At 36.5% G+C, this 22,035-nt stretch overlaps 1 protein-coding gene across 9 annotated transcripts in view; it reads left to right on the top strand.

Annotated features, from left to right (window-relative positions):
- ppip5k2 (diphosphoinositol pentakisphosphate kinase 2) overlaps positions 1-11,161 on the top strand; it is a 273,516-nt gene extending 262,355 nt beyond the window's left edge. For all 9 annotated transcript variants that reach the window (XM_051929854.1, XM_051929852.1, XM_051929855.1 and 6 more), the window contains one exon: positions 10,475-11,161. In XM_051929854.1, the coding sequence (XP_051785814.1) occupies positions 10,475-10,593 (119 nt within the window). In that variant the 3' untranslated portion in view covers positions 10,594-11,161. The remainder of the gene's footprint in view (positions 1-10,474) is intronic.
- Positions 11,162-22,035: the final 10,874 nt, after the last annotated feature.

Raw genomic sequence — 22,035 nt, forward strand, 5'->3', positions numbered from 1 at the left:
TATATGATACAAAGGGTATTAAAATCAAATGATGAGTGGTAATTGGCCAACTTTCTTTTATATAAGCTGTACACATGATCAATTTTTGGCCTTTTTCCAGCAATCCCAATCCATTAGATAGGTTTGTATTTAACTAACAAAAGGATAATATGGACATAGTCTAGAAAAAGCTATGTTAAGACTCACTGTACCCTAACCAATAAGGATGTACTTTTCATTTTGTGTAACAGTTTACTAAAGTAGTATTTTTGCCTGGGCTTAAAAACATAAGTATTTAATAAATACAGTGCTGTATATATTAATTATTTTTAATCAAAGATTCAGAGTACAAGTTGGCTTTTTGTTAAAAAAAAAAAAAAAAATGAGTGTGTAGTTGAATATACAATACACTACTATAGAGTGGCATTTCATCTAGTCTTGTACTCTGGTGTGAATGGAATTTCATCTAGTCCTGCAGCTGGGTGTTGCTGGAATATTAGATAAAAGTTCAGATTAATGAATATCCTGCCTTTTACAGAACAAGTGTTAAAGTAAATAAAGAAAGCTTTATTCATAATGTGTCCTGCTTCTTGGCTAAGTTAATAAGCAAAACAGTACCTGTGAATGCATACTGGGTGTATTTTTTTTTTTTTTTTTTTTTAAATAAATGTGCGCATCATAGTAGCTGAAGAGATCCAGTCACCTAACCTTTACTTAGTCTCAAGGATCAAAAGTGTAGCATTAATGAAATCCTTACCTAAATATAAATAATAATATTAACACAAGCAGCAAAGGCATAAAAAATCAAAATTTGTTTAACTCAGAATATGCCTTAAATACATGTTGGTGGTGTCCAGGTTCACAGACTGAAATCTTTTGAACTGCTTTCTAAAAATATACTTCTGTACTAATTAAATCTTATTCCAGTGTAGCATAACCGGAGTTTAATGATATTTTATAAATCTGAAAAGAATAAAACTTGATGCGCTATGTTCAAGTGAATGGCTTGCAGTTCTTAAATTTTGTTTTATGTTCCTTATGTTAGTGCAGAACATGCTTTTATGATTTTTTTGTTTACATTGTGTAACTGCCACTTGGCAAATAAATGGATCTTCCCTATCTGATACCCTTTTACATGGTATTGTCCCATCTCAGGTAATATATGCTCCTCTTCAACTTCCAACTGGTTCCACACACATTATACAAGTATAATGTAGGGATTCTGTCATTGTACGAGATGCTGCAGAATGCAGTCTACCCTTTCACATACCAGTAATCCATTCCATCTCACATCTGTTGAAATGAGGCTCCCATTCACTTTGTAAACATATTTTAGGGGAATAGTTGAGTTTAGTTGGTCACTCAACTAGAGCTGGGAAATATATATTGAGTGTTTGGTTTGATTTAACATTTAAGAAAAATCAGTATGCATTAGTCAGCTTCGCAGTGTTCAGCACTTTTATGTGATTCTCCACAACTTCTTCTGAATGTTAAATAAAATCCTAAAAATTTTCAGCATTCTTTCTAAGCATCACTACATCACCAGTGTAGTCTTGTGGTTATGACTATTAGAAAAAAGCAGAGTGAGGATTAAAAAGGAAGAATGAAGAACAGGTAGGGCTAGCTGTGCTGTTTGCAAATTGTTTCAAGCAGTACAACATCTACAGATAAAACACATTACTGAATATAAAGATGCAGTCCAAACATGTGCAGAAACTACAATGTGCCCTCCTACATCTCCAGAAAAAACAGGTCCCTGCTAAGCAAAGTTCAATTACATATGGTAAGAGTGGACGTATGCAAAACATACTCGACATGCATCCTAACTACACTAAGGGTACATCCACATTAATATGTTTTCATGTAACAGCAGCATTTTAAACTATTTCCTCCACACTAGCATTTTCACATTGCTTATTAAGATATCTCTGCCCATAATACAAGTTTGCAGAAACAATAAGAGGAAATGACCAGCTGAATGATTTTAACATTTTAATTGACTGATTTTAAATTTGTATTTTAAGACAATATGCTAAAAAGAAAATTACAATTTAAATAATTATTCAAAATATGAACTATTTCCAATATATAGGGCTAAGATGTATTCAAACAGTACAGGGATAACAGAGCAAGTAATATGAATTACTGTATATGCTGCCATGTGCATTCTGGCTCACGTTGCTTCCAGCAAATTTGTGTGCTAGACTAGCAATAGTAGCTGGCTAGCTAAGCTGCATTGCTAACTGAACATGGAGGCAAGCAGTTATTCTCCGGTAGGTGATTAGCTAATTCCAAAGAAAGGCCATAATGTAAAGTCTATCATGTGTAATTGGTTTTTGAAATGTTTGATGAAAAAACATGGCCATTAAAAGTAACAATGCAACCAATTTATTTCAACACTTCATACACCCAGTGGTAGAAGAAATGCGAAAAAAAAAGGAAACATAGCGTTAACAAGGCTATCCTCAGAACTCAAGCCAAAGATCCAGATAAAAGGCAATTAACCTTAACAGCATCATTTCCCAGCATAATCCCATATGATAAATCACTGCCCAATATAATCCCATATGATAAATCACTGCCCAAATAGAAAGAAATCATAGGTCCGGTGGTTTATTACATATATGGTCCCCATTTACATTGTGGAGAAGAAAGGGTTTACTGGGATGCTGGACACCACTAATCCATGGTACATGCTTCTATGCCTCAAATATTTTGCAGAGAAGGCATTGCTGCATCTGTACAATCCATACTTCATCTCTACTTGAGCTTAAGAGTTCTTTACATTGATGCAAATCGGAAAATGCGATTCTCAAATTAGTGTGTTCACATGTACACACATAATCAGGATAAGATGAGTAACCCACTTAAGGTAGACATGTGGTTTCTTAAAAGTCTGTGTTTACATGTGCAAGTAATCATCCAGAGTTGTTCTTTGTCAAAAAGCTCCAATGACATTGAGTTAAGAAAAAAGAAAAACAGTTAAAACTTCATCATTGGCCACCATGAATCCGGAAACAAACATGAAGCCTTTGACAATTTTATTGTGTTTAATAAATACTGTTAGTCATTCATGTGTTGTCAAGTAAATAGTGTCCAACCCCTTTTTATATCCTCGACCTGAGCCACTAGTAATTCACAGTATGCACACTGGGTGTTGCGTCTCCGATCACGGTGTGTGAAAAATAACTATAGCAAATAGTTCAATGAAAACTGAACTGTCCCTTCATTAATATTGTTGATACCTTATTACACACAGTACAGTCCTTTCTGCTTGGCTGTACGATTGAGCCCTGCAAAGGACCCAGTACATGTGCTTCTCTCCTTACATCCAGTGCTACTGGCATAGAAAAAAATGCAGATATTTTTGTTTCAGTTAAATAAGTATTGCAGTAGATTGTTACTTTAAAAAGTAATCGGACTACGTAATACACGTTACTTTTGACACGTTACCCTTCTGCTCCCAAGATGGTGTTGCTGAGTTTAGCACCGTACACTGAAATCATTAATATAATTTTAGCGACTTGTGAAATATTTAGACAGATTATTTCGGCCAGAACAGTGCTTCAGCCACCCAAGTTTACAACCAACTTGAGTTCCCTAACATAGACTCCAAAGTAGATCCTATTCAGTGGTAGAAACTCAATGAATCAAGTGATCTTAAATTTAGTACTAGTAATGTGAATGACACGCAAAACTGGAGACTAGTGTTCTGTGTTTTTAAATGAAAATGGAGCAGTGTGGATGTAGCCTATTTCACACCACATCCGTTCAATGTCTCTATACTGAGAGGTTACAAGTGGGAATTACACCAGAAACCTTCACAGTTTTCCTTGGTGTTAATTTTTCAATTTTTGTGTGTCAGTTATGAAGTAAAATGCATTGCTGGTTGATTTATTTTCATTTGAGTTTGTATTTTTGTCTACCAGGTGAATTACAATAATGGATACTCAGCATATAGCACATTCATTTTGCATTAACATTTATAAATACATGTTCTGGTGATCTTTGAATCTGTTAAGATTATTGGAGGAAGTGAAATATACAATCATAATACTTTGTGAGTAGAGATTAGTAATAGGATCTTAAAATATAAATGAATGCAATAAAAATCTGTTTGATTTTATAATGCCAAAGTTTAAAATGGAGATTGGGATTGAAAGTAATATTTCTAACAATTTTCTTCCAAAATATCACCACCCTCCTCTGAATTTCAAACACCCCCTTACAGATTTTTCTGTGGTGCCTGTCTGTACCATAGAGAATGATTCAAGAAGCCTTTTAACAACACTAGATGCAAAATGAGTTGCCCGTCACAAACTGGTATAAAATAAATACCTGTACACATCATACAGACTGTTACAGATAATAACATATATATGCAAATACATAATTTGGAACCATTATAAATTATGTAAATCTTAAAATATATGTATAATATACATATGTACACATATTATGATCTGTGATTAGCATGGCGATGAATCAATAGCTTTGTCTTTGCTTGTATATAAAACAGACAAAAAGAGAGGGCGCAGGAACGATGTTTACTTACTGGTAGATGCAGACACCATCAAGGCAGGCAAGGTGTTGAATGCAATATCATACAATGGAAACTCAAAAATAAGTAACGGGAGATATAAACATTTGTGCAGCAAAAATTCTTTGAGGTATCACTATTCATGAAATTGTTCATTTTTGGTGTTGATCTTTAATCTTCAGGGTGTTTTGAGAACGTAATCAAGACATATTGAATATAGCATTTTGGGTTAGAATAATAGCATTATCAAACTGCTGAATCCACTCTTTATCAGCATTACACTGGACATCAAAAAAGACATCCATGTGTTATTTTTTATATCTTGAATTACAGTAATCCCTCCTCCATCGCGGGGGTTGCGTTCCAGAGTCACCCGCGAAATAAGAAAATCCGCGAAGTAGAAACCATATGTTTATATGGTTATTTTTATATTGTCATGCTTGGGTCACAGATTTGTGCAGAAACACAGGAGGTTGTAGAGAGACAGGAACGTTATTCAAACACTGCAAACAAACATTTGTCTCTTTTTCAAAAGTTTAAACTGTGCTCCATGACAAGACAGAGATGACAATTCCGTCTCACAATTAAAAGAATACAAACATATCTTCGTCTTCAAAGGAGTGTGTCAGGAGCAGATCATGTCACAGAGAAAAAAGCAAACTAATCAATAGGGCTGTTTGGCTTAAGTATGCGAAGCACCGTGGCACAAAGCTGTTGAAGGCTTCTCACACCCCCTCCGTCAGGAGCAGGGAGAGAGAGACAGAGTTTGTTTTTCAAGCACAAATCAATACGTGCCCTTCGAGCTTTTAAGTATGCGAAGCACTGTGCAGCATGTCGTTTCACTAAGCAGCTGCACAAAAGATAGTAACGTGAAGATAATCTTTCAGCATTTTTAGACGAGCGTCCGTATCGTCTAGGTGTGCGAACAGCCCCCCTGCTCACACCCCCTACGTCAGAATCAGAGAAAGCGCAAGAGAGAGAAAGAGAAAAGTAAGCTGGGTAGCTTCTCAGCCATCTGCCAATAGCGTCCCTTGTATGAAATCAACTGGGCAAACCAACTGAGGAAGCATGTACCAGAAATTAAAAGACCCATTGTCCGCAGAAACCCACGAAGCAGCGAAAAATCTGCGATATATATTTAAATATGTTTACATATAAAATCCGCGATGGAGTGAAGCCGCGAAAGGCGAAGCGCGATATAGCGAGGGATTACTGTATTGTATTATAATTACATTTTTAATACTAAAGAATACTTCCATCCATCCATTATCCAACCCGATATATCCTAACTACAGGGTCACAGGGAGCCAGTCCCAGCCAACACAGGGCGTAAGGCAGGAAACAAACCCTGGGCAAGGCGCCAGCCCACCGCAGGGCTAAAGAATACTTTTAAGTTCATATTCACTAAAGGCATTTTCATACCTGGTTTGTTTGAAGCGGGTTTCTTAAAGCCTGGAGTGATCCCCCCCTTAGGTTTGGTTTGTTTAGGTAGATATAATTGTGCCAGTCACTCACACTTCATATGGGGCATGAGTGTGATCCAGCACAGGAAATACAGGATCTACAGTGCATCCGGAAAGTATTCACAGCGTATCACTTTTTCCACATTTTGTTATGTTACAGCCTTATTCCAAAATGGATTAAATTCACTTTATTCCCTCAGAATTCTACACACAACCTTAATGACAACGTGAAAAAAGTTTACTTGAGGTTTTTGCACATTTATTAAAAATAAAAAAACTGAGAAATCACATGTACATAAGTATTCACAGCCTTTGCTTAATACTTTGTCGATGCACCTTTGGCAGCAATTACAGCCTCAAGTCTTTTTGAATATGATGCCACAAGCTTGCCACACATATCCTTGGCCAGTTTTGCCCATTCCTCTTTGCAGCACCTCTCAAGCTTCATCAGGTTGGATGGGAAGTGTCGGTGCACAGCCATTTTAAGATCTCTTCAGAGATGTTCAATCAGATTCAACTCTGGGCTCTGGCTGGGCCACTCAGGGACATTCACAGAGTTGTCCTGAAGCCACTCCTTTGATATCTTGGCTGTGTGCTTAGGGTCGTTGTCCTGCTGAAAGATGAACCGTCGCCCCAGTCTGAGGTCAGGAGCGCTCTGGAGCAGGTTTTCATCCAGGATGTCTCTGTACATTATTGCAGTCATCTTTCCCATTATCCTGACTAGTCTCCCAGTCCCTGCCACTGAAAAACATCCCCACAGCATGATGCTGCCACCACCATGCTTCAGTGTAGGGATGGTATTGGCCTGGTGATGGGCGGTGCCTGGTTTCCTCCAAACGTGATGCCTGGCATTCACACCAAAGAGTTCAATCTTTGTCTCATCAGACCAGAGAATTTTCTTTCTCATGTTCTGAGAGTCCTTCAGGTGCCTTTTGGCAAACTCCAGGCAGGCTGCCATGTGCCTTTTACTAAGGAGTGGCTTCCGTCTGGCCACTCTACCATACAGGCCTGATTGGCGGATTGCTGCAGAGATGGTTGTCCTTCTGGAAGGTTCTCCTCTCTCCACAGAGGACCTCTGGAGCTCTGACAGAGTGACCATTGGGTTCTTGGTCACCTCCGTGACTAAGGCCCTTCTCCCCCGATCGCTCAGTTTAGATGGCCAGCCAGCTCTAGGAATCAATTTAATTTACCACAGGTGGACTCCAATTAAGCTGCAGAAACAGGGAAACAGGATGCACCTGAGCTCAATTTTGAGCTTCATGGCAAAGGCTGTGAATACTTATGTACATGTGCTTTCTCAATTTTTTTATTTTTAATAAATTTGCAAAAACCTCAAGTAAACTTTTTTCACGTTGTCATTATGGGGTGTTGTGTGTAGAATTCTGAGGAAAAAAATTAATCCATTTTGGAATAAGGCTGTAACATAACAAAATGTGGAAAAAGTGATGCTCTGTGAATGCTTTCCGGATGCACTGTAAGTACCGGAAATACTGGGTATTGTGCATTATTGGTAACAATTATGTATGCCATGGTAATCGCACTATTCCATTTCTGCCATTAAAAAGTTATTACCATAGAAGTTAGCATAAAATTAAACACATACAAATGTAACAATTCGCATAAAACAGCATTTGTGTATGTCATTCAGAGCATACTTTGCATCTTGATTAATGCTCGGAGCCTCTCTATCTCTCTCACATAAAAAATTACTTGTGACCAGGTTTATCAAACCGCATACAGAAGTGATTGCTATTCAGGGGCAATGCTGACATTGGAAGCATATTGACATTGATATCATCTCTCTATTATAAAAAAAAATAAAAATATCTTGGGAGGGAGACTATGGAGATGAGACATGAACTTCTCGGAAGACAATCTGACGTCCCGCGAGAGACACTTTACACTTTAACGTCATGTGAGGCAAGGCAGTGAGACAACATTTAAAACCAGTTCAGACATCTAACCTAGCAGTTGTTGGAATGCATTTGGCAGACACACATCATGTGCTCCCAGCTCTTAACACAACGACGAGCAGAACACGCAGCACACCAGCAGCAGAAAGCCAGCAGATGATGTGACCGCCTCTCCTTAGCGTGTGTTCAGCCCCAAACCCTTTACAACGCGAGCAGTAGAGAGGTGAAGTGGCAAAAGGACAGCTGCTGTACAGGCTTTTAAATAATTGACGCGCAGTGCGCCATCAGCAACACGCCAGCAGATGATCCAACTGCTTTTCCTTAGCATGCGTCCAGCTGCCCAAGCCCCCCGTCCCCCTCCCCCCCCCCCCCCCCTTACAACACGTGCAGTGTTATACGTCCTGCGAGAAAGAGATTTAACCCCACCCAGGCACCACTTCTTCTTAGCGTGTGTTAAGCTTCCCCAGTCCCGTCCCCACATTCCCGTTCACATACTTTTCAAGCTATTAGATAATATGCATTTTGCTCACAGAGCTCTGTTTGGTAAACAATCCACATTGTTAGTGTAAATGTAGCAGTGCATAAAAACAGCTGCTATTGCCATTCCATGCTTGTTTTTTCCCCCCAAAAAATTTTCTGCCCAGTACTCCTATAGGAGCTTAATGGTCACTCCTTCTCCCAAAGTTGCTCAACAGAGCGACCCACAGCTCCCCAGAGCGATGGCCTCACACTCCTCTTAGAGCTTCGCTTCCATTCGCTAAACCGGCTTGTTTGCACACACACACTCTTTCTGTGTCTCTCTCTCTCTCTCTCCTGCTTGCTCGTCGTTCTTCCCTTTCTCTCATGCCAGCTTGTTCTTATAAGGCTCCATGGGTGCAGCGTCTTAATCGCGCATAATTGGCTATTATTTCTCCTGCGGGTCTGTTTCCTTGTTTTAATGTTTCTCCTGCTGCATGCATCTGAATTTTCCCATGGGATTAATAAAGTTTATCTAATCTAATACCGCAATGGTTAGACCTCATTGGTGTCCTGTGTGCAGTTTTGCTCTCCATGTTACAATAAGGATTTAGCAGTGCTGGAAAAGGGCCAGAGAAGAGCAACTAGGCTGTTTCCAGGGCTTCAGGAGATGAATTATGAGAAAAGTTTAAAAGAACTGCGCATTTTCAGTTTCAAATATTGTTTCTCTAGTGTTTCAAACAACTGGGCGGTTGGGATTATCACAGAGTGCAATCTGTAGAGTTTACACAGACTTATGGATGGAAACACTTTGTTAAAGAGAGAGGTCAGAGAAGAATGACCAGACTTGTTTGAACTAACAGAAATGCCATGAATTCTTAAATAACAGCTGTTTACCTAAGTGGTGTGCAAACCATCACCGTAGGGGTCATCTCCTGTCAGATAAAAACAAAAGGTTGAGGATAATCATTGAAAATGTTGTTTCCTGGTCTAAAAAAACAAATCTCTATTTCTGCCGCAATATGCAAATGGCAAGATTTGAATTTGGTGTGAGCAGCATGAATCCATAGATCCATCCTGTTTAGTCTTAAGGACACATGCTGGAGATAGTTGTGTCCTTGGCACACACATTAGGCCTTTTAATTCCATTTGAGCATTATATGGGTGCCTCATGGATAATCTTTTGTGTATGTTTATGGACACAGTCTGCCTTTTTCAGATTGATTCATACTGCAAGGTATTGTACAGTCAAACAAAGCACTTAATTTCAGGCAGGGTCTATCAATAAGACAGTAACTTTTGTTTACTTCAAAGTCCGTATTTCACGTCAGTAGACCACCTTTAATATGGCTAAAACATTTGTAGGAGCTGTATTTTATTGAGACCAATCTCTTGAGCAATATTTCCATCATCTGGTTGAATTCATAAGAGGCAAACCTAGTTCTTCCAAACCCTAGTTATTGTGTATATCGCAATAAATTAATAACTTGCTGTATTTGTATGGTCTATATGACTAATTGTATAGTTAAATCTTTACAGAGCTCATTGAAAGCATTAAAGTTTAAATTAAGTGGCTAATTTTACTTTTTTTAATCAACTGATGCATTGTATGATGTTTCCTTTTAATATAGAGGTGGATTGTGATGCCACAACTTGTTTTCTACATGGTTCACATGTGGTTATGATTGACTTTTTTTTTTATTAAAGTTTTTTTGATGTACGAGGGATGTTCAAAAAGTTTCCACATTTTTTTTTTTTAACTCTAATTATTAACAATTTCAAAAACAAATTACATCACTTTTCTACATAGTCACCTTCGTTTGCAATGCAATTTTCCCAATGTCATACCAACTTTTTAATGCCCGATTACTACTCCCACCTTCATCGTTTCCAATGAAAATATAAAAGAGAGGAAAGTTTTTGAATGTGCCTTGTATGTTCTCTTGTAACATATCTTTATATCATATAGTATAATAATGGTTTATATTGTCACTAGAGCCCTAAGTGTGTAATTCTGCTGTAATGTTAAAGATGCATTCCAGTTTAGTTCAATTATCTACAGTAGAAGTTATATTTGAATGGAAAGGTATTTAAAATGAATTTTTCTGTTTTTCTTTTCACAGTGACTGGCGAGTCTTGTGACACATGTTCAGATATTAGTTTGTCTTCCATTGAGCAGCATTCAGCACCAACCAGTCCTGCTAACCAAGAGCAAGAAGTAGAATCTGCTCAAAAGCTATAACTGCTAAATAGGGTTGTTTTAGTAACATCTTGTAAAACATTAGAGAAAGATTTGTTTTGTTTACAGTTACATTTAGCTTATTTTGTATTGGCTTTGTAAATAACATTTGTAAAATTAGCAGTGATGATTTAATTTCCTGTATATATTGTTTGTTTTATGTAAATTTATGAGAAAATGAACCACCAACTGATTTCATTTGGTGTTGCATTATTCACTAGCTGTCAAGCAGCTATTTAAAGAAAAAAAACTGTGTATAGATATTATAGGTCTCATTTGAAAAGTACAAATTCAAATTCATTTTATTTTTTATACATAAAAGTATTTTAAGGGTGAAAATAGGTCAAATTATTTTTGTGTATTAGGGAAATGGCTTTTTCTTGAGTACTTCTTAACTGTTAGCTATAAACTAGAAATAAATTATTTTATAGTTCTTGTACTAACATTTTAATTCCAGATAATGCATGTAGTTCTTTAATGTGTTATTATTTTTCTTCCTCTGAAAGGCATCAGTGTTATTTCAAAGCATATTTATGCATTCTTTCAAATAAATATTTTTAGCCTTTCTGAATTTTTGTGTGATATGAACTGTTATGCCAGGCTGCTGTTTGTGGACTATAGCTCTGCATTTAACACCATTATTCCATCCCAGCTCATCGCTAAACTCCTGGATCTAGGGCTTAGCTCTTCACTGTGCAATGGGGTACTGGAATTCCTCACCAGCAGACCTTAGCAAGTGCGTATTGGTGGAAAAACCTCGTCAATCATCACCATCAACACTGGCACGCCGCAGGGCAGCATGCTGAGCCCCCTGATTTACTCTCTCTACACCCATGACTGTGTAGAGAAGTACAGGTCTAACACCATCCTCAAGTTTGCTGACGATACCACTGTAATAGGTCTGATCAGCGAGAACGATGAGACGGCCTACAAGGAGGAGGTCAGACTCCTGTCAGAATGGTGTCAGGACAACAACGTCACCCTCAAAGTTAACAAAACTAAGGAGATGATTGTGGATTTTTGCAAACAGGCAACCGAGCACAGCCCCATCTACATCAGAGGTGAGGCTGTGGAGCAGGTCAGCAGCTTTTGGTTCCTCAGAGTCACCCTCACTGATGACCTTAAATGGTCAAGTCACACTGCGGCAGTAATCAAGAAAGCCCAACAATGCCTCTTCTTCCTCAGGAGACTGCGTAAAGCCTAATGTGGAATCCATCCCGGCAGAATGCATCACATCTTGGTACAAAAACCACTCAGCTCAGGACTGCAGCTTGTGGTGAACACAGCACAGCAGATCATGGGCACACAGCTCCCTGCGATCCATGACATCCACACTACACGCTGTCTCAGGAAAGTGAACCATATCAGGCGGGACCCCAGCCACCCTGCACTGTCACTTTTCACCCTTCTCCCATCTGGGAAGCGACTAAAGTCCATTCGGACGCACACCTCTAGCTTCAGGAACAGTTTCTACTCAACTGCAATCAGACTCATGAACAATCAGTAACCTTGTGTCACCTTCACTGCTGCCTACACATATACTTCTGCCACTGTCTAAGAATATTTTTTCCACTAAGTATTTTTTATACTTTATAATAGTGAACATTTGGTGTGTGTGCATATGTGTGTAACAGTAGTAGTAATTAAGCCTTATCTTGTTATCATGATAGTACATATAGGAACAAAGAAACGTATAGACTGTTAATGATGTTTTTATAAACTAGAGTGATCATTCTAAACTTGCAACTAATTAATTATGTCGAGGCAAGTCAGGCATGTGAGCTAATAAAGAACAATACAGGATAGACATTTGATTTCTTAAGGAAGATGGTAAATTAATCAGCTTAAATTATAGAATACAGAACCTGGTGATGGAAATTTTACAGGAATTCAAAAGATATTTTGCTTCCAGACAATAAAATAATCTTAATACATACTGCAAGTAGCAGTAAAGATTTAAAAGTATAAATATCTTAACTTTTTTAGAACAATGTAGAAAACTATTTTTATGGGGAGAATTTTATGGTAACGGTTTTTCATATCAGTTGCATAGTATTCATAGTTATTCATCACCATATATTTTTTATATGTATATGTGTGTATGTGTGTGTATATATATATATATATATATATATATATATATATATATATATATATATATATTCAGTATATATACAGTATATCTATACATATTCATAAAAGGCAAAGCCCTCACTGACTGACTGACTCATCACTAATTCTTGATCTTCCCGTGTAGGTGGAAGGCTGAAATTTGGCAGGCTCATTCCTTACAGCTTACTTACAAAAGTTAGGCAGGTTTCATTTTGAAATTCTACGCGTAATGGTCATAACTGGAACCTGTTTTTTGGCCATATACTCTAATGGAGGAGGCGGAGTCACATATTGTGTCATCACGCCTCCTACGTAATCACGTGAACTAAAAACAAGGAAGAGATTTACAGCACGAGTCAAACGCGGGAACGAAGGTAAATGACATTAATTTTTGAGTGTCTTTTAATACTGTGTAAGGATACATATTAACACATGTGCAATTAAACGTATGCATTTACGGGGTGATTTCTCAGGCTTAAAAGCTCGCCTTTTATCAAACGCGGGAACAAAGTTAAATGACGTTCTTCAGTGTCTTTTAATACTGTGTAAGCATACATATTAACACGTGCAATTAAACGTGTGCATTTACGGGGTGATTTCTCAGGCTTAAAAGCTCGCCTTTTATTAAAGAGGTAAATGCAAACTGTTTTCATTCTGAAGGGCACAAACCACGTTAGATTTCAGACGTTAAACGCGCAAAAATGTCGGCAAACCAGATAAATAAGCGCAACATATTATCAGTTGTATTGTATGCTTACAATACATATAGAAATGTGTTAATCGTTAACTAATATTATGGGATGGTGTTTTTCGACTCGCGCCTTGATTTAAACAATTGCATTTCTTGGTGGGTTTGCGTAGCTTATTGTCAATATCTTAACACCTCTTTTTAAGACTTAATTTAAAAAGGTTTTCTTTTGTTCTTAATTAAAATTTAAAAGCAATACTTCACCGCTGCGAAGCCCCTCTAGCGCTGACGTCCGAGGTTCGATTACCATAAGCGAGTGCAGTGAGTGTGTACGCCTTATGAGCCAAGAATAAGGGGGAAAGACGTGTCGCGTACTCTTTGCATTGTTTGACAGTAAACTATTTTCAACCATTCTATGATCTGCTTCTCACAACTGAAGGCACTGTGGCTGATGTTACCTCACATGCTGGCCAACCATAAGCGTTACCTGGTAGGTAACCAGCCACTCACTTCACTCCCATACGGGAATCGAACCTCGGACGTCAGCGCTACATGCGAAGCCCCTAAAATTGCGCCACGGCGTGTGGTTCGTTTATTTGACAACATGTAGATCGGGGTAATTACATTCACGGCATACGTAGTCTGATTCACAATCTGATTGTATGGGTGGTTACCTACCAGGTAACGCTTATAGTTGGCCACCAAGTCAGCTGGAAGTGATCACTCGAGTGAAGGCAGCTTCACAAAAAAACAGATCCTTAACAAACTGTTATTAGTATATTTTCCCTCAATTTAAAAAGGTTTTATTTTCATCTTAATAAAAATTTAAAAGCGGTACTTCGCCGGTGCGAAGCGCGTGGATTTGACCGACTGACACATACAGACATATGCATGAGTGCAGGTACTACGGAAAGAAACCACCGTGTAAACCTAAAGGTTAAATTAAGTTCATAGACCTACAAAATGTTGCCATTCATTTGAGGCAAGATTGCTTTTCTTCTGTACAACTATACGTTGCATTCTCAAGAGTGTGCTTGCACGGCTTCGGATATAGATATATGTATGTATGTGTATATATAAATATGTAAGCTTGTAAGTACTGCCTTACTTCTCTTTAAGAAAGGAAGATGTAATGATACTTGATTTAAACGATTCCATGTCTTCCTGGGTTTGCTTAGCTTATTGTCAATAAATTTACACCTTTTTTTAAGACTTATTGACTGAAACGGGCTTTCACGAAAAAAGTTAGGGCTTTGCTACAGGATACACCCTCCACAAGTTAAGCAAGTAAAAATAAAATATATATTTCTGTTTTATTTAAACCTTTTAAGTTCGTATGCATAACCCCATTTGGCTGTTTAGTTTTTTTTTTTTTCTTTCTTCAGTAATATTTAATCTCCTTAAAGAAAAAGAACATATCCATTTTACTTTTTTTGTATCTCTTTAGTAATATTTTAGTGTAAAAGGATAACCAGTATTTAAACCTTTTATGTTACTTTATAAATTTATTTTACACAATGTTGAAAAATTAATAAGAAAGCTACATATTTTGGCAGCTGCTGCTTTAATTTTCAATGAAATGAAAAAACCTCTCCAAGACAAAACATCAATGAAGAAGAAACAGTTTGCACTATCTAAAAATGAGAAACCCTCATTTATAAAAGTTTGCTGCAGATGACTTAACTGAAAATAAATGAATAGTTCCTATGTGTATAATACATATTTATCTATTTTACTTAAGACTTTATTCCAGCAACCTGCAACATCTGAGGTACAATTTCTTACATTACTTTTGTTTTTTGCAGCACAGGCACCTGAAGTGACTTCCTCAGGGTCACACAGTGGTGTCAGTACCAGGATTTGAACTATGCATACAGATGTCCATCCATCCATTATCCAACCCGCTATATCCTAAATACAGGAGCCAATAAGTAGATATGTATATATACAGTATTTATATATATATATATGTATATATATATATATATATATATATATATATATATATATATATATATATATACACACAATATATATATATATATATATATATATATATATATATATACACACAATATATATATATATATATATATATATATATATATATATACACACAATATATATATATATATATATATATATATATATATATATACACACAATATATATATATATATATATATATATATATATATATATATACACACAATATATATATATATATATATATATATATATATATATATATACACACTATATATATATATATATATATATATATATATATATATATATACACACAATATATATATATATATATATATATATATATATATATATATATATATATACACACAATATATATATATATATATATATATATATATATATACACACAATATATATATATATATATATATATATATATATATACACACAATATATATATATATATATATATATATATATACACACAATATATATATATATATATATATATATATATACACACAATATATATATATATATATATACACACAATATATATATATATATATATATATATATATATATATATATATACACACAATATATATATATATATATATATATATATATATATATATATACACACAATATATATATATATATATATATATATATATATATATATATACTAATTAATAAAAGGCAAAGCCCTCACTGACTGACTGACTCACTCATCACTAATTCTGCAACTTCCCGTGTAGGTGGAAGGCTGAAATTTGGCAGGCTGATTCCTTACAGCTTACTTACAAAAGTTAGGCAGGTTTCATTTCGAAATTCAACGCGTAATGGTCATAACTGGAACCTCTTTTTTCACAATATACTGTAATGGACGGCAGCTCAATGGCCGTGGGAGGAGGAGTTGAGTGTCACGTCATCACGCCTCCCACGTAATCACGTGAAAAGACTGTGAACGCAGTAGGGACAAATGAAGGAGGAGCTGCAAACAGCGAAGAACAAAAAATTCATTAAACAATTGAGAAGGGAGCGAAACAATAAGCGAGCGAGTGAAGCATACAAGCATGTTCATAAGGGAAACAAAGCACGGTGTAAAACGTAAGTTTAAATTAAGTTTATGGAAACACTCCCGCTGCGGATTGCAATAACATATTTGCGAGATAAAATTTTAATGAGAAGACACGAGGTATAAACGAACCACACGCCGTAGCGCAATGTTAGGGGCAACAGTTTCAACCATTCTATGATCTGCTTCTCGCAACTGAAAGACGGCACATGGCGGATGTTAGCCGACTTGCTGACCGCAACGTTAGGGGCTTCAACTCTGGCGCTGACGATAGAGATTCGATTCCCGAGAGGGGATGCAGTGAGTGTGTATGCCTGATGAGCCCAGAATTAGGGAGAAACACGTGTCGCATACTCTTTGCATTATTTGAAAGTAAACTATTAAAACCATTCTATGATCAACTTCTGGGAACAGAAAGAGGGCACGTGGCGGATGTAAGGCGACTTCCTGACCAACCACAAGCGTAACCTGGCAGGTAACCTTCCATACAGTCAGATTGTGATTCAGAAAACGAATGCCATGAATGTAATTACCACGATCTACATACTGTCAAATAAACGAAACACACGCCGTAGCGCGACAGCTGTGAAAAGCGAGGTTCACAAAAAAACTGATCCTTAACAAATTGTTATTGGTATATTTTCGATCCGTTTAAAAAGGTTTTATTTTCTTCTTAAAAAATTAAAAGCAGTACTTCGCCGCAACGAAGCGCGAGAATTTGACTATATATATCTGCTTCTCACAATTAAAAGAGGGCACGTGGCGGATTTTAGACGACTTCATGACCAAACATAAGTGTTACCTGCCAGGTAGGGTTACCACTTTTAATACAAAAAAATAAGGGACGCATACTGCAGCGGGTGCCACATCCCAGTGCCAACACTTTGCAGACTCTACTTAAAAGACCCGCCCTCCTCACTGGACAGTTAAAAAGACCAATCAAACTAACGATGACATCAAGTATTACCCAATCAAAAGTAGGAAAGGAGGCATCTTCATAAAATGCGTGTGGGATGATTTGCATGAGACGCTGCTTTAAAAAAAATGATAAAAAAAATACGGGACAAATCCCGTCCCATATTGATTCAAAACGGGACGCGCAATTTCATTCTCAAATACGGGACGATTCCGTATTTTAAAGGACGGGTGGCAACCCTACAGTGCCAGGTAACCACCCATACAATCAGATTGTGATTCAGACTATGAATGCAATGAATGTAATTACCCCGATCTACATACAAGGCGAAAGTCTTGCAACATTCAAAGATGATGGTTTAGGATAAGTACACCATAGAACATAAAAGAGCTTATGAAGCCTTGAACCGAAAAAAGCAAGATCTCAGAGATTGTAAAAAAAAAAAAAAAATAGGAGGTAATGTCGTTTTACTCGCTGTAGATTTTAGTCAAACATTACCAGTTATTCCATGAGGGAGACCAGCAGATGAACTCAACGCGTGTTTAAAATCTATGCTTCTCCCACGCTCGGTTATATGTCGCGTGTTCTCGGGTAGGTGCACCAAAAAATGTATACATTTAAGCATGTAATGGGCAAACAAAAAATGAGGTATACCCGAAGGCACTGCAGTAGTACTTAATGTAACTTTACTTCTTAAATGTTAATGTTTTACTGTTTAATAATTTATACGCTTCTTATATGTTGTTCAAATTCTTTTATCAAAATACCACTGACAGCGCAATGCCCGATAACGTGGAGTGAATACACCATACGCATCCGCCCACGGCCGCCCTGGTGTGCGCAGATAGGAGTTGATTCTACAATAAAATAAAATAAAGATAAAAAGAGTAATACAATCATCACCCATAAAGCGGATAGTAGACGTGACGTACTATATGTGTACCAGATTTCAAGTCAATAGGTGAAACGGTTTGCGAGCTACAGGTGATTTAAAATCCTGGACAGACAAACGAATAGCCACGGTAGCAAATTACAGAAGAAGATTTTACTGTTTAATAATTTATATTTATATGAAATGTGCTTCTTATATATTACTTCATATTCTCATAGGATAATGATGTTAATGTTGTTTATATTGATTTCTTTGTTATTGAAACTGCATGTATGTGTGTATATGTATGTGTATATATATATATATATATATCTATACTAATAAAAGGCAAAGCCCTCACTGACTCACTGACTGACTGACTGACTCACTCATCACTAATTCTCCAACTTCCCGTGTAGGTAGAAGTCTGAAATTTGGCAGGCTCATTCCTTACAGCTTACTTACAAAAGTTAGGCAGGTTTTATTTCGAAATTCTACGCGTAATGGTCATAACTGGAACCTGTTTTTTGTCCATATACTCTAATGGAGGAGGCGGAGTCACGTATCGCGTCATCACGCCTCCTACGTAATCACGTGAACTGAAAACAAGGAAGAGATTTACAGCACGAGTCGGGAACGAAGGTAAATGACGTTAATTGATGACTGTCTTTTAATACTGTGTACTTGTTGAGTGTCTTTTAATACTGTGTAAGCATACATATTAACACATGTGCAATTAAACATGTGCATTTACGGGGTGATTTCTCAGGCTTAAAAGCTCGCCTTTTATTAAAAAGGTAAATGCAAACTCTTTTCATTCTGAAGTGCACAAACCACGTTAGATTTCAGCCGTTAAACGCGCAAAAATGTCAGTACACCAGATAAATAAGCGCAACATATTATCAGTTGTATTGTATGCTTTGCAATACATATAGAAATGTGTTAATCGTTAACTAATATTATGGGATGGTGTTTTTCGACTTGCGCCTTGATTTAAACGATTGCATGTCTTGGTGGGTTTGCGTAGCTTATTGTCAATATCTTTACACCTCTTTTTAAGACTTAATTTAAAAAGGTTTTCTTTTCTTCTTAATTAAAATTTAAAAGCAATACTTCACCGCTGCGAAGCCCCTCTAGCGCTGACGTCCGACGTTCGATTACCACAAGCGAGTGCAGTGAGTGTGTACGCCTGATGAGCCAAGAATAAGGGGGAAACAGGTGTCGCGTACTCTTTGCATTATTTGACAGTAAACTATTTTCATCCATTCTATGATCTGCTTCTCACAACTGAAGGCACCGTGGCTGATGTTACCTGACTTGCTGGCCAACCATAAGCGTTACCTGGTAGGTAACCAGCCACTCACTTCACTCCAATACGGGAATCGAACCTCGGACGTCAGCGCTAGAGGCGAAGCCCCTAAAATTGCGCCATGGCGTGTGGTTCGTTTATTTGACAGCATGTAGATCGGGGTAATTACATTCACGGCATTCGTAGTCTGATTCACAATCTGATTGTATGGGTGGTTACCTACCAGGTAACGCTTATGGTTAGCCAGCAAGTCAGCTCGAAGTGATCACTCGAGTGAACGCAGCTTCACAAAAAAACAGATCCTTAACAAACTGTTATTGGTATATTTTCCCTCAATTTTAAAAGGTTTTCTTCTTAATAAAAATTTAAAAGCAGTACTTCGCGGGGATTTATATACTGCAGATAGATAGATAGATAGATATAGATGTATATAGATATACATATATATCTATATATAGATATAGATATACTATATATATATATATATATATATACTATATATATAGTATATATATATATACTATATATATATATACTATATATATACTATATATATATATATATATATACTATATATATACATACTATATATATACTATATATATATATATATATATACTATATATATACATACTATATATATATACTATATATATATATATATACTATATATATATATATATATATATATATATATATATATATATATATATATATATATATATATATATATATATATATATATATATATACTATATATATACTATATATATATATATACTATATATATACTATATATATATATATATATATATATACTATATATATATACTATATATATACTATATATATATATATACTATATATATACTATATATATATATATATATATACTATATATATACTATATATATATATATATATACTATATATATACTATATATATATATATATATATATATATATATATATATATATATATATATATATATATATACTATATATACATATATATATATACTATATACAGTGGTGTGAAAAACTATTTGCCCCCTTCCTGATTTCTTATTCTTTTGCATGTTTGTCACACAAAATGTTTCTGATCATCAAACATATTTAACCATTAGTCAAATATAACACAAGTAAACACAAAATGCAGTTTGTAAATGGTGGTTTTTATTATTTAGGGAGAAAAAAAAATCCAAACCTACATGGCCCTGTGTGAAAAAGTAATTGCCCCCTGAACCTAATAACTGGTTGGGCCACCCTTAGCAGCAATAACTGCAATCAAGCGTTTGCGATAACTTGCAATGAGTCTTTTACAGCGCTCTGGAGGAATTTTGGCCCACTCATCTTTGCAAAATTGTTGTAATTCAGCTTTATTTGAGGGTTTTCTAGCATGAACCGCCTTTTTAAGGTCATGCCATAGCATCTCAATTGGATTCAGGTCAGGACTTTGACTAGGCCACTCCAAAGTCTTCATTTTGTTTTTCTTCAGCCATTCAGAGGTGGATTTGCTGGTGTGTTTTGGGTCATTGTCCTGTTGCAGCACCCAAGATCGCTTCAGCTTGAGTTGACGAACAGATGGCCGGACATTCTCCTTCAGGATTTTTTGGTAGACAGTAGAATTCATGGTTCCATCTATCCCAGCAAGCCTTCCAGGTCCTGAAGCAGCAAAACAACCCCAGACCATCACACTACCACCACCATATTTTACTGTTGGTATGATGTTCTTTTTCTGAAATGCTGTGTTCCTTTTACGCCAGATGTAACGGGACATTTGCCTTCCAAAAAGTTCAACTTTTGTCTCATCAGTCCACAAGGTATTTTCCCAAAAGTCTTGGCAATCATTGAGATGTTTCTTAGCAAAATTGAGACGAGCCCTAATGTTCTTTTTGCTTAACAGTGGTTTGCGTCTTGGAAATCTGCCATGCAGGCCGTTTTTGCCCAGTCTCTTTCTTATGGTGGAGTCGTGAACACTGACCTTAATTGAGGCAAGTGAGGCCTGCAGTTCTTTAGACGTTGTCCTGGGGTCTTTTGTGACCTCTCGGATGAGTCGTCTCTGCGCTCTTGGGGTAATTTTGGTCGGCCGGCCACTCCTGGGAAGGTTCACCACTGTTCCATGTTTTTGCCATTTGTGGACAATGGCTCTCACTGTGGTTCGCTGGAGTCCCAAAGCTTTAGAAATGGCTTTATAACCTTTACCAGACTGATAGATCTCAATTACTTCTGTTCTCATTTGTTCCTGAATTTCTTTGGATCTTGGCATGATGTCTAGCTTTTGAGGTGCTTTTGGTCTACTTCTCTGTGTCAGGCAGCTCCTATTTAAGTGATTTCTTGATTGAAACAGGTGTGGCAGTAATCAGGCCTGGGGGTGGCTAAGGAAATTGAACTCAGGTGTGATACACCACAGTTAGGTTATTTTTTAACAAGGGGGCAATTACTTTTTCACACAGGGCCATGTAGGTTTGGATTT

The sequence above is a fragment of the Erpetoichthys calabaricus genome, chromosome 7, assembly GCF_900747795.2.
Source record: "Erpetoichthys calabaricus chromosome 7, fErpCal1.3, whole genome shotgun sequence".
Classification (NCBI taxonomy): domain Eukaryota; kingdom Metazoa; phylum Chordata; class Cladistia; order Polypteriformes; family Polypteridae; genus Erpetoichthys; species Erpetoichthys calabaricus.